At 37.2% G+C, this 14,361-nt stretch overlaps 1 protein-coding gene across 5 annotated transcripts in view; it reads right to left on the reverse strand.

Annotated features, from left to right (window-relative positions):
• DOCK4 (dedicator of cytokinesis 4) overlaps nt 1-14,361 on the reverse strand; it is a 421,086-nt gene that overhangs the window by 226,954 nt on the left and 179,771 nt on the right. For all 5 annotated transcript variants that reach the window (XM_035020946.1, XM_035020945.1, XM_035020944.1 and 2 more), the window contains exons 2-5: nt 9,369-9,452; nt 6,861-6,901; nt 4,801-4,856; nt 739-835 (exon numbers count right to left, since the gene is read on the reverse strand). In XM_035020946.1, coding sequence (XP_034876837.1) covers nt 739-835; nt 4,801-4,856; nt 6,861-6,901; nt 9,369-9,452 — 278 coding nt within the window. The remainder of the gene's footprint in view (nt 1-738; nt 836-4,800; nt 4,857-6,860; nt 6,902-9,368; nt 9,453-14,361) is intronic.

Consider the following 14,361-nt stretch of genomic DNA (forward strand, 5'->3'; position numbering starts at 1 on the left):
CAATAAGTATAATTTGTTATAATAGGTAAATAAGTACATAAAAACATACTCCCCAAACATTAACCTGACCCCCTCCCTTTTTTTTTTTTTTTAAGAAACATTCCTTTCTCTTGTATATTTAAAATATTCTTGTTCATTTGGCCTAAGGAGTCTATCATTTTCAGTATATTTGAATCATTTACAGAAAATTAGAATAAAATACCACCAATACTCCAATTGCACTGAAAATAAATTTCTTTCTCCTTGAAAATTAAAAATACTCAGAAAGGGGCGCCTGGGTGGCTCAGATGGTTAAGTGTCTGCCTTCGGCTCAGGTCATGATCCCAGGGTCCTGGGATCGAGTCCCGCATCAGGCTCCCTGCTCCTTGGGAGCCTGCTTCTCCCTCTGCTTCTCTCTCTCTCTCTGTCTCTCATGAATAAATAAATAAAATCTTAAAAAAAAAAAATACTCAGAAAGCCTGACACTAACTAGTTCCATGTAAATCATTCTAACTGATGAGATGCCAGAAAAATCATCTTTTACATTCCTGCAGCTCAAAAAAGAACTCACAAACCCCATGCTTAGTGGACATACCGATTACAACGAGACTGTCTTATTAGGCTCTGTATCTCTGAATTCTGGAGGACTGCTAGTGCCTTAAAGCAGGTGCTCAATTATTAGTCGATGCTGACTCCTGTTCAAGTATTTCTTAAAACAATTCTCTATCCAAAAAATTACGCCATTAAAAAGTTACTTACCACATAGAGCTGTTTCCACATGGTTCCCCAGTCTCTTAATGTTGATGTCATTTCTGTTATAACAGAGTCTTCAGTGGGAATAACCATTTCAAATTGTCTGTGAAATTAAAAGAGAAAAACAAAGTCCACATGCAATTATCATAGATAACATTTTTCTCTGAAAGACAAAACTGGGAAAGGAAACTGCCTGTTATTTTGGGTTCTGCAGACAGTAACGAGGATCTGATTAAAGACCCGTGTGAGGAATGTAATGTGGGCCATGGCAGTACAATACCAAGAGGACCAGCCACTTCATCCACATCAAGTTTGAGAAGTGTGATGAGAAGCAGCAATATCAGAAGACTTCTGCTCCAGCCACAATGTGACCACTAAAGAACAACTCATTTAACCTCCCAAGCCCAAAAGCCCTTATGCAACATGAGGTCACCGAGCCTGCCTAAACTATGAGATAGCTTTTGCTTTTCAAGCACTACGACCATAGGACTCAAAGGGAGTAACAGACTTGATCCATGATCAGGATATTATGGCTGCAAACATCCAAACTAACTTCGTGTTAGAAGTATCTAGACACCAAGGTACAGATTAAACACTCACTTGATCTTATTAACACTTCATTTTTATTATTTATAAATGGCAACAAGAAAAACAATTAGTCTATTAGTAATGTTAGCATGCATCATTGAACTTAAAAGCTTTTGCGATCACAGATGTTCGAATATCCATTGTGCAATATTCCTCTCTCCGATTCGGCTCATATATCCTTCCTGTTTCTTCTCTAAAAATGAAACATTATACTTGGAGAACATTCATACCAACACCTCCTAGGGTATGTAAGTGGTCCTGATATTGAGGAGATACATGAAGCGATGGACAAAAAGAAAACCCAGATTTCCTTTATCCTCCATGTCTATCTTTGACATACAACAACCTTTTTCCTCATCTCGAATTTCTTTTTTCAAATTCTTTTCAGTTAGTGTGCAGGTTAAAATGCTTAAGTGGCTATTATTACTACAACTTCTCAAAAGAATGCTACCAGCTATTTAATGGGAATTATTTTCTTAACATTTGAGTATGTATTTTTCAAGGACAATATCTAATATGTACAAGGTAATAGCATTTTAGACACTGAACCAGGTTGTCTAGATGATCAAGGGAAAATTACTTCTAAGCATGAGGCTAATAACTGCTCTGTAGTTCTTCTGTGATGCTATATCCAAAGGGTGTATAATTGTCTTTTGTAAAGTCTTCTTGACAGCAAGTAAGAGAACTAAAATCTTCACCAAGAGAGCATGATTTCCTCATTTCATAGTGCTGCTAAAATACTTGCTCTGTGAATATTTCCCTTCTTTCTAGAGCTTAAACACAGCTGAAAATGTGTAAGTAGGATTTAAAACTAGAAATAAGAGTAAACAGTAGTATATGAACTGCGACACACACAGAACCTTTTATTAAGTCTACGTGTGACATTTTCAAATGGTAGTGCCTTTATTTTGCTTTTGAAGAAGCTGTTGCAATTTAAATGATGAATATTTGGAGACAGAGATTATAAAATGATCAGATGTAAGGTCAAGAAGGGAACAATGAATTTCCAGGACAACTCAACAACCTACTTAACATTTAAAAAGTGGCATGACCTCAAGCAGCAATTAAACACTATAGAAGTGGCCTCGTTGTTCATAAACCATAATTCAATTTAAGGACCCCCATTAGCGCGACAATGCTCTGAAGACCAAGGAACGAACAAAAAGGCAATCCAATCTGTGAGAAGTTGATTTGGGGTTTGTTCAGCCAAAATGTAAATTTTCAAGAAGCTTTATAAAATCGCCGATTTTGGCGAGGCAGTTGTTTCCTCTTAATTATATCAAAAGCAAAGTCAACGTTCAAACAGTTGTAAGTAGTGGCCCCTGAAATTACATTTTGTTCAGTTATTCTTAGATATACTTTATTAGAGTATAAGTATATAAGATATACTTATTCTGAGCTATACTTCATCCTGGTGGGCCATCAGGCTGCTGATCTTAAAATAAGAGAGGTTAACATCAAAATCCCAAAGAAGTTTCTCTTTGGGAAAGCAATCATCTGGTAGTATGTGTTCTCAAATGTTCTCAGGGTCAAGTTTTTCTTCCAGTTAATGGTCCTAGAATCTAGAGTCTCAATCAATTCCAATAAATTTTTTTTCTTTTTAAGAAAATAAATTTGTGTTCTACCCCTCAACGTTCTCCTGTTACTTAATGTTCATGATGCCCTGTGTCACATGGGGAACCACCAACCAAGTCTTAAACTTACACAACCTAATTTTGAGACATCTTTAGCCTTATTTAAACTTCCTCAGGCTCAAGGAGGGGACCAGATATGCACCAGTTACTGCCTAGGACAAAAATAAATAAATAAAAGAAGGTACTTATTTTGATAATGACCCACCCCAATCTGCTGTGAGAGGGAGGACTTCCACTGGGTGGAATGACGCTTGACCTCATCTTTGCTAGCATCCTCTATTTCCCTTGCTCGGGGTGTACGGTGGGGGCTGAGTGGCCCTTTGCTCTGCAGAGTTAATGGGGTAGGGCTGGGCTTGGGACAACGGCAGCAAAGAGAACTGGTTGCACGGGTCTACCCAGGTGGACACTGTAAGGGTTAGGGTAGAGGCCCTGGGGTTTCCACACTGTCCAGCCCAGATCACTAGAGCAGAAAGGTCAGAACAAAGAGTGAGCCTATGGCCTAAGTATTTTCTAGAGTTTCCTCCGGTTTACTTGAGGGGAGTTGGACAGTGTCAGAGTAAGCCTGGTAGGAGAAACACCAAAAGGACTAATAACTCTACTTAATTAATTTTGGTGGGGTGCAGCTGCACGACCTTCCCAAAGGACACACATTTACTAATAACAGTAGTAGCAGTGGTAATTATTCATATCAGTATGTTTTTAATCTACTATTTTAAATAATTAGTACTGTACTGCTAGTGATAGTAATATTGCTTAAAGTAGCACGTGTGTGTGTGTGTGTGTGTGTATACAGTATAAGGATCTCCTACAGTTTTATCTATATAGGTAACTCTCAGGGTATTTATTCCATAGACTCTCACCCACCTGCAGAAGTTATTTCAATGAACTAAAATTAATACTTTGCCTTTATAGACAAGGGATATAAAAATCATCCATTTAAATAGCATCCTTGGAACTTTTTTGGTAAAACTCAAGTTTGATGATCTCATTTACTATGATTTAAAATGTGCTTTAGTCATTCAAATAAACTGCTATTTTTTTTCTGTTTGAAGTAAAATGTAATTTTTATGGCTGAATCTGCATTGTTTCTTCGGTCATAAAATGACAATCGTTCAATGGTCCAGAGCGTATTCCTTGTGACACTGGCAGCGAACGTTTGGGTCCAAATCCATGACCCACTTATAATGAATGATCTGCTCATGATAACCACTTAAATAAGCAAGTTCTACTGTTTTATACTATGATATTTTATTTGAATGATCTGTTATCCTGACAGCTACTTCAAGTCCTTTTGGAAATAGACTGGAAAAACTTCTAAAATGTATGAGAAATCTTAGGTGATCAATGAGCTCAATCAAAGAACAGAAAAGCCATTCCCTAAAATAGAAGAGTGGCTTTGTGAAGTGGTCACACAAGGATACGGTACGATCCCCAATTAGGAAAAAACAGTCCGATTTGGCTGCTTATAATCAGTGGTAAATCTCGGAAATTCCTGGGGTTTGAGACATGACTCAGCACTCCATGGCTTGGCTGCCATGCTTCTCTATATAGCAGGAAACCAAAAAGAACCAACTCCCTCCTGCTTAAGATTAGCCTGATTCCATGATCTGTGGACCATGAGAGACCTCTGATGCCCTAGGTTCTCCTCTAGTCCAGCACATGCAGACATAGGGTATTACATTTTCTCCACCAACTGTCTTAGTGAAATCCACCTTTATCAAACCACACAGACAATGGCAGGATCTCCTGTAGTTCATTTGTCAAGACGATTACTAAGCCTTTCAAATTCTCAAAAAAGCAATGGTTCTGTGAAAATCCTCTCACATTAATAAAACTCATTTCTTACCCTTTGTTCTTCACACAGGCATTTTTCAAGTGAACGTAGCTGGAAGGAAAGATACCCTGCGGGAGAAAACAGGAGGTTTTGGTGCCAGATGACTGGTAAGGCAGGGGTGCTTTCACAAGTCATACATGTAACATACAGTCATACAACCATGACAGTTCCAGGAACAGGGAAAAACAACATCTCTACCGCACTGGATCCATTCCTTTTATTTCCTACCATTCACTAGTTTACAAATTCAGGGATTCTCGAAAATAAATATAATCAAAAAAACTAAATCTCACCCAAAAGCATATTCTTTATAAAACAGAAAAATTTTAAATTTTCAGGAATTCTGCATAGAATAGAAAGCATGTTACACTGAAGAAGAATTTTTTAAAATATTGCATAGTTTTTTAATATTGCATTAATTTTTGTTTGTTTTGGTAGTTGTTCCTTTCCTTCTCCCTAAAACACTCGTGTCTATTTTAAAATATACACTAAAAAAAAAAAAAATACCACTATGAATTGGGAGACAATACATATATTATGTGTTATGGAAAATCTTTGATGAAAACACAGCAGCAATTAATCACCAGGCTGCATTCTGATGGAACAAAAATTAAACAAAAGACAGCATGCTAGCTTGAAGCTTTTTATTGTAGAGAAAAGATAGGACAAGGAAATTGTTCCTTTGTTCTAAATGGGAAGTTGAAAGAAACAATATAAAAAAAAATTAGCATCAATTTTATTGTCCATTAAATGACAATATCCTCTGAATGATTTTTGATGTATCATCAAATGACAAATTCAATTAAATATTTAGGAAAGCAAATGTCATTTGGATACATTATTACCATTGTGGATCCAAGGATAACATAAAATTTAATAAGCAAATTCTGTACATACAACAACAGTAAATAGACACACGTTTAAAAATATACTTTTTCTTCAAAATTTAACTCAATATGGTAGGATTAACAAACAGGGTAATTATAATTCATAAGAAAAAGTCAGAACTTGAGGTTAGAAGAGTGGCAGAAATAAGCCATAATATATTTTTTCAAAATTATTCCAAATGAATAATTAAGTACTGAAGCTACATTTGCATGTGCCTTGCAGATGTCCAAAAATAACTTTAAGCAAGGGCTAAAGTATTTTAAAAAATTAAATTTCTACATTCTTTTGTTCCTCAGGCTCTCTTTAGAATGACCAAAAATAAACGAAATACAGTTATTAAACATAGCTGGATGATCCAGAAAAAGGTATATTTAAGCAGAAAGGCAGGCAGAAGAATTTAGACTACTTACATTACATTCTGAGAATAAGCAATGATACAGTTTCTTATCTATAATCCTAATAAAGCCAGAATTAAACCAAGTAATGAACATGACATGCAAGAGAATATTACAGAATGTGGGAGGTATGGATGAAAGTTGGAGAGATTAGAATACAGTAGACAAACACAGATAATAAATAGTAAGGATGAGTGTCAAAGTCATAAAATATACAAATGAAAGGTAAAACAAAAATCATACTACTTCCTACTGTAATTCCTGAGGATGTATATGAACATATAAAGGATAATGAGTCTTAATTTCTGTCCGGAATAGTAAGAACACGGAGATCTTTATAATATGGCTTCCCCATGTTTCACCTGCCCAAACCCCAAAGGGAATCTTACTAAGCTGCTGAAATCCACGTGTTTCTCTACACCACTCTTTTACAAATGACACCACAGAAAACTCCAAGATTAAATACCTCTATTCAATTTTTCTTTTGGAATATCTATTTCCCCTGCTTGAATTTTAATTTCACTCTCTGCTAAACTAACACTTCAAAAAGATTTTGTTTATATATAATGAGCTTATTAAGGTCTTCGCAGTACAAACTGCAAGAGCTACGTAAGATTATCATTTGAGTAGCATGTCTTAACGATAATCCAAGTTCAAAGGAATTTCCAAAATTATGAAAATCTGTATTGCCATTTGGCATTTCAACTAAGAGTCCCAACTGTAATTTCAATTATAAAATAACTTTAAAAATATCCTATAATTATGATTATGAGTAATATTTTTTATTACCTTGACATTCGGGTTTTTTAAGGCAAATCCTCTGTACCAGCCTGTGGAGAAAAAAATCATGGTCATTATTTTGATAAACCACTGTAGTATTTTAAAGAAAAATGATTATAAATAAATCTGTCCTTTACTGATGGAATTTTACCCTATAAATAAATATTCTGTGTATGAACAAGATGGAAGTTGGATTGGGCTAGACTATAGCTCAAGTGACTACTAGTTTGTGTTCTATTAATAAACTGTTTAAAAAATTGTAATGGAAATTTATATGAAAAATAGAACCACGCATAATGGAAGTACAGGGCTTGGAATCAGAGTATTGGGCTTAAATTCTGGCTTTTCTACTTATCAGATTATTTTATTTTGGGCAAGTTAATTTATGTGAGCATAGTTTCTCCACATTTTATAAAAGGCTACATTATGTCTTAGGGAAATTCAAGAATCTACACAAGATTTAATATGTTTCCAATTTCTCTTTGCCTGACTACAAGGCCCAGACCCTATCACCAAAGCATAGGTAGGGCTCAGCCAACAGTCACAGAGTAAATTTGCACATCCTTAAGCCCATCATCTAGGGTTAGGATCAGTCTGATAGCATAAGAGGGAAATCAGGTATCATCCATCAAGAAAAGTGATGGGTACTCTTATCAGCAAAATGTCCTACCACCTGAGCTCACCCTAACTTTCATTCTGTAGAATGCCTATGAATCAACCTCCAAGCAACTCTGAATCAAAATTTTACAACACTACCCTGAAAGAAGACTGTATCTTTTTATAGTTTAAAACAAGTATAAGGTATATATATGAAAATGTATAGCAAATAAATACCCCCTATAAATGTATTATTTTCAACTTACAGTTTCTTCAAGCATAGAACCATTTTGTTTATTGGTAAGAAATTACCATGTAACAAATATTTTGTTGAATTGGACTTTTTTGATTAATTGAATTTTTAAAAAGAAATATTTGAACATTGTATTTAAATATTAAATATTTATATAAAATATTATATTTATACAAAAATCTATATAAATATTAAATATATTTAAATTTTTTTGTTCCTTATAAGATATATTGTAAAATGCCATACCTACCAGCTTTAAAATCAGTCTGAAGAAAGCAAAATGAATTGAGCAGAAACTATCTCAGGATTAATAAGATCCCTTAAAGACATATCCAAGAAATATATCCATTCTTAAATAATTATTTTAACAGAAACCAAAACTTTTTGAGAACTGCAAAAGTCTCATAGAGAGGTCTCTGTCAAAGGTTTTTAGGTTACAGGACAGCTTCCATTAGTTATGGAGCCCATTTTCATGCACCAATTCAAAACAGATTTTATATTTATCTGTATACAAAGTAAAAATAGACAAAATGCATCTGACAATAATATGGAAGACCTCATTATATCTTTAAAGATATCATTTACAGTACACAGAATAAATGTCCATGTATCACCACCATTTAATGCGAGGTTCTAAGTAAATATAACAGTTCTGTTTGGAGGAACACAGTTTAATGAATCTTGACACGACAGAATGTTATCATATTATAAGTTCTTATTAAGAACAACATTTCAGGAGGAAAATGGGTGGTTTTGGGGCTTTAAAATATGGTCACCTTGTCAACGAGGAAAAAAATAGTCATTTCAACTGGGATCTTTTTTTTTTTTTTTAAAGATTTTATTTATTTACTTGAGACAGAGAGAATCAGAGACAGAGAGCATGAGAGGGAGGAGGGTCAGAGGGAGAAGCAGACTCCCTGCCGAGCAGGGAGCCCAATGCGGGATTCGATCCAGGGACTCCAGGATCATGACCTGAGCCGAAGGCAGTCGCTTAACCAACTGAGCCACCCAGGCGCCCTCAACTGGGATCTTTTTAAATACGAGAGTTTAAGGGTGTTTCGTGGAACAGGAATGGAAACGTTTGACAACATATTAAGTATTTGATTTAATGAGTTACATGCTGCATAAATTAATAAAGTTCTTACAATATATTCCACTAACATTTTACATGCATTGAATAACTTTAGTTCAAGTCTGGGGGTGGCAGGGAAGAAGACTGCCGACTAGAGCAGAGTTGGCCTTGGCAGGAGTCCTCCCCAAGGCATCTGGTTACCTAACTTTGGAGAAGCCATTTCTGCCCTGGACCTCTGTTTCTTCCTGTCCTGGGGGACCTACTAGACCCTTGAGATTCTGAGAAAGACCTTCTAGTTTGGCACGGAGTTATGAATTCCCACAAATACAGTAGCCTCAACTGCTTTCTATGGTGGCATCCAGTGAATATAAGGAAATAATATTAGGAAAAATATATCAGCTTAAAAACAGCAAATGATGCCTTTCCATAAGCCGAACACTGAATACGCAAGAAGCGAGCTTTGTCAAAAATGGTTCACTGTGAGCACTGGAAAAATCCCAGAAATCAACAGGACAGAAGGTGTAAACATCATGAACCATCCAGTGGTGAGGAGGTTGGTTACACAACCTCAAACAATCATCATCAGCCCACTTACCATCACACTTTTCCAGGATCTGAACTGTATCTCCAATTTCCAATGACAGGCCATACGGGACAGTTCCTCGAAAACTGGCAATAACTGTAAGACATGTTACAGAATATATGAAGATAATTGTATCAGTTACAGCCAGTTATACTGCTTACTATTATATGTTACTGACCAGGAAAAACAAATGTGAAGAAGAAGTACACTTTGAGAGCTAAAACCTGCTGTCATATTTAAATTTTACAGATTTTTGAAGAGAGTCAATCTTTAAGTTTATATACTTTGCCAATTTCTAGGTCAAATAAGTGTTATAAATATGAATTCTAAAGATATGGAATTTGCTAAAATAATACAAAATATCAAGAGTATTACTCAATAACCTATGTGACAAGGTTACTTCCTGATGAGCCTTTGTCACTTACTGCTATATTCACTCTTCATCCAGATTCCTTGCCCACAGTGGTTACTCAATAAATATGTGTTCACTAACAAATGATGAATACATAGCCTACTTGCTGTTCAGCTTGGTATACTTTTCTATTATGTTGCTTGAAGGAGATTTCTTTTTCCTAGACTGTAAGCTCCTCAAGAGAAGAGACTGCATCTATTTACTTGCTAATATGTCCCCAGGGCTTAGCCAAGTATGTGGCATAAAAGCAGATTCTTGAGTAGTAATCAATAGTAACATTTTATTTAGTCATGACTAGACTCCTCCCCTAGGATTAAACACACAGCCACCATGACAATTCCCATATGCCTTAACTCTCGGAATAGGGTGTGTATGTCCAGGGGTGTGGGTAGGGTGTCACCATTTAGCCTTACCTAGTGGTTATAGACTGACTGGTTTCTGAAACATTTCACAGGGCTGGGCAGGACTAGGATGTTAATACCAGGGAAAGTGTGTATAGGTTAGTCATCTCTGGGTACCTCAAGGAGTTACAGAGAGAATGAAGCACAATGATTCTCCCCAGGAGAGTAATGCCTGAGGCAAAAAGGAGACAAGGATGGAGAAATAACAAAAATGCACCTCAATACATGAAAAAAGAAGAGACATCTCCGGCTCAATACAGTGCACTGTAATCAACTTGCAATTCACATTAAAAGAAAAATGATAGTAAACGCTTCGAGCGATTTTTAAAAGACCAAAACTTTGGAAGTGAATTTTATAATCCTGTCTCAGATCGTGAGGTTTAGATACAACCCCAATCCCCAAAATAAATTATTGCTACTGTTGTGAATGTATTTTAAAAGCTTGAAGAAACACATGAATCTGTCAAAAATCAGGACATGCCAATAAATAATGGGCTTTTAGAGAGGTCTAAAGCCCTTTGATAATCTCAAAACAAAATTAACAGTAAGGATCAAAACACAGGACAGAAAACATAACCCACAGTACATGAGATGGATGAAAATAACTGTACAGTAACCAAGTTAGAACATTTTAGACAAGCACTAATTCATGATGTCATTCTCTAACTATAACCATAAATACCAAATGACCTCATATTGATGTGCTAGAAGATGTTCGCCCAAAAAATAATCCAAGGTCTGTGTATCTTGACAGATTATCTCAAATAACTTTCAGAGACCTCTTCTTCTAAGAGATCACAACTGAACAGACACTAGACTGATTACAGAGCAAGCTTGCACCCAGAATTGCCTTTCTACATTCATGAAGTTACCTTGACCGCTCACAAGCCTAGTGGTTCCACACTGCTCCTCTTCGAGATCTAAGTGTATGGACTCCCCAACACAGCTCTCTATATAGCTCTGACCACTCATAAATGCCCTGGTAACTCCCAAGGCTGCATGTTCTCTCCTAGCCCTCATCACCTCCTTGAATACAGTAGTACCATTCATGGACTTCATTTCCTCTTCCTCCCTTCATTCTTCAGCCCACCCAATCCAGCCTTCATTGTGCTCTGAAATCACTCTCGTGAAGTCACCATCCCCCTCACTGTGACCACATGCATATCACTTTCAGGAGTCTATCTTCTCTTGAACCGTGTCTCTCATACTCCCCAGCCTTCTTCTGCAGACCTTCTTTTCTTAGCCCTGTTCTTAAATGTTGGTGTCATCCAGCATTCTATGCCCAAGATGCTGAAGGGTCAAGGCTGGGGAGCAGGACAATAGCATCAAACTTGGCATCATGAGACATGAGTTTGAGCCCAGGTCTTACCAGTTATTAGCTGTGTGACTTTAGTCAGGATACCTCTCAAAATCTGCATCACCTCATCAGGCAAATGGGGGTAACAATAAAAGAACCGCAAAAAGGTACTAGAGGATTAAATAAGGTGCCTTTTGGAAATAACTCTCTACACTCTCTGGGACATTCTAGTCATTTAATAAATACCTCAGTTATTTAAAGTGTACTTTTTCCTTTCTATCCATATACATTCCTCCTCTTTGGAGAGAGTTCCAAGACTTCTAGAATCACCTGTTGACAAGTGGTTTGCCAAGTCTCTCTCCAGTTCTGATCTGTGCCCTAAGAATCTGACACAAACTTGCAACTTGTGTATCTCTGTTCAGATGTCTAAGCACCTAAAACTTAGCATAACTCCAGCTGAACCTGTTATCTCAACTCATGCTCTAACCAAATCAAGCTATTTTCTCTCTCCCAATCACGTATTCTGAAATGTTAGTCTAAAGTATTATTCTATTGACAGTCCTGCTTTATCCTGCTATTACTAAGTGGATTTCTCTGTATCCCTCCACAGGGCCACTGTGAGGCCTTCTAGGTGTCTCCCTGGTCGTCCTTCCTCAACACAATGTCCATGATGCCCCTAGTTACCTTTGATTCTGTCACCTTTAGGCTTAAGGTTTTGTGGGGTTTTTTTGTTGTTTTTGTACGTGTTTTTCTGTTTCTGTATGTAGCATCAGGATAATTTTTATATTTCTTCCATTAGATTTCTATTTCTTTTGTACTAAAAGGTGATTAAATATATTGTGCAGTATTGGACAAGAGCTTGATCAGGCTAATTGTTTTCCTCTTATTTCATGCTGCCATTTGGCTCATACAATCCTTAGGTGTCTCCAAACCAGATCCTCCTCCACTGTTCCCAATTCTATCGAATGCTAGCACTGTCTATTAACTGGAAAGGCCAGGAACCCAGGGGTCATCAGATCCTCCTCCACTGTTCCCAATCTATCGAATGCTAGCACTGTCCATCGACTGGAAAGGCCAGGAACTCAGGGGTCATGCATTGGCCCCCTCATCCACATATCCAATCCCTCACCACATCACAATCTTAACTCAGAAGTATCCCCCGAAGGCACCTTTTCTCAACAATTCTGCTCCCACCACTCTCCAAGCCTTGCTTGGCCTTCTCCCATGGTCTCCTAAGAGGTCCATGTTCAGATACTCAGTATCCTCCCCAATCCCTTTCTCACATGACAGTTAAAAAGGCCATTTCAAAATGCACATGTGATGATGTCATCCTCCTTCTAAATATCTCAGAGCTCTGAGAATGATATCGAAATCAGTACCACAGCCTAGAAGGTCCTGCCCTTCTTAACCCTGACTTTCTGTACTCCAGCTACAAAGACCTTCTGTCAATACTTTGGTTACCATACTCCATCATACACTGGACTCTGCCCATGGCTGACTTCCTGCAAAGACTCTTCCTTTCACTCCTCACCAAGTGAGGCCATATTCCTCCTACAGATATGAGCTGAGTGGTCAGTCACTTCTAGGGCAGCCTTCCTTGATGCACATCCCCTCATCACAACTACATGCACTCGTAACAACATGGACTACCCAACCACACTCATTTGTGCACATTTTTGAATGATGTCTCCTGCAATAAACCGTTAAGTTCCACAAATTTAAGGACTGTGTTGGTTTTAGCTCCTCATTGTATACCCAATTCAGTACAGAGCTTGGTACTCAATATGAGCTCAGTAAATCATCACTGAGGGAATGAATGAGGGGTGTGGTCATTATTGCTAAATACTCTAATCTTAAAGAGGCAGGTTCCTTATTATTGCCAATACTGTTTTTAGAGGGTACTCAAAATTTTAAGATCCAAACTGTATTACCTATGAAAACTCATGCTTTCATAGGAGTTGCTGAAACTGGAATGACAGTTTGTCTGGGTTATAACTGTGTATCATCTCATTTCTTATCCTAGCAGTCTATATGGGTGAATGCTGATTTTACTCATCAGCTATATAATATTTGAAAACAAATAAAAGCATGCTAGTAAGTTCTCAATCTCACTGGGCTTCAGATGCCTCCTCTATAAAACGAGGTAGACAAGATAGCCTCTGCTCAGTCATACCCCAAATAACAGCAAGCTCTCTCTTGCAGCCCTCAGTGCCTTTATACATATTATTCCCTTTCGGGGAGTTGCCTACCCACCACTTATACACTGGGAACTACAAGTAGTCTTAGTTTGAGTTCTAGCTCCAAGGTTAACTCTTTTGATTTCCTGATGCTATCCTTTTCCTTTCCTCATCCTTGCTTCAAGTGGAATTAATTATTCTTTCATCTGTGCTCCCAGGGTACTCTGACCACATCTTAAATAGGGTAAGGCACCACATAATATTATACCACTTTATTCATCTGTGTCTACTTGAGAATATGAACTATTTCTAATTCACCTTCAAGACCCAGTATATGAGTGTCTGAGTACAGGAATGGACAATGAACACACACATGGAATAAATAAAGCCACTTAAAAATGGCATCCAGGTTTTAGAGATTCACAGAACGTTAGGGTCACCTCTTATAGCCGAGGACACCTAAAAGTTAGGTATTAAACTGCAGATCACATTAGAGAGTTGCACTTTTTCAAGATATGGTTCAGACATGACTTTGAACTTTACCCTCTAAAATGGCAAGCCATTTTCAATCTTTGAGTTACACAAGTAACTCCACCTTGCAGGGTACTAAACTTGTCAGTGGATGGATGAATGCTATATTATTTATGCTTCGGGTTATGAAAGAGAAAGTTGAAAGGGAAAGGCAGTTCCAGGCAAAAGAGCAAAAGATTTGAAAAAA

Source organism: Mirounga leonina, unplaced genomic scaffold (assembly GCF_011800145.1).
Source record: "Mirounga leonina isolate KUSES-001 unplaced genomic scaffold, KU_Mleo_1.0 Mir_174, whole genome shotgun sequence".
NCBI lineage: Eukaryota > Metazoa > Chordata > Mammalia > Carnivora > Phocidae > Mirounga > Mirounga leonina.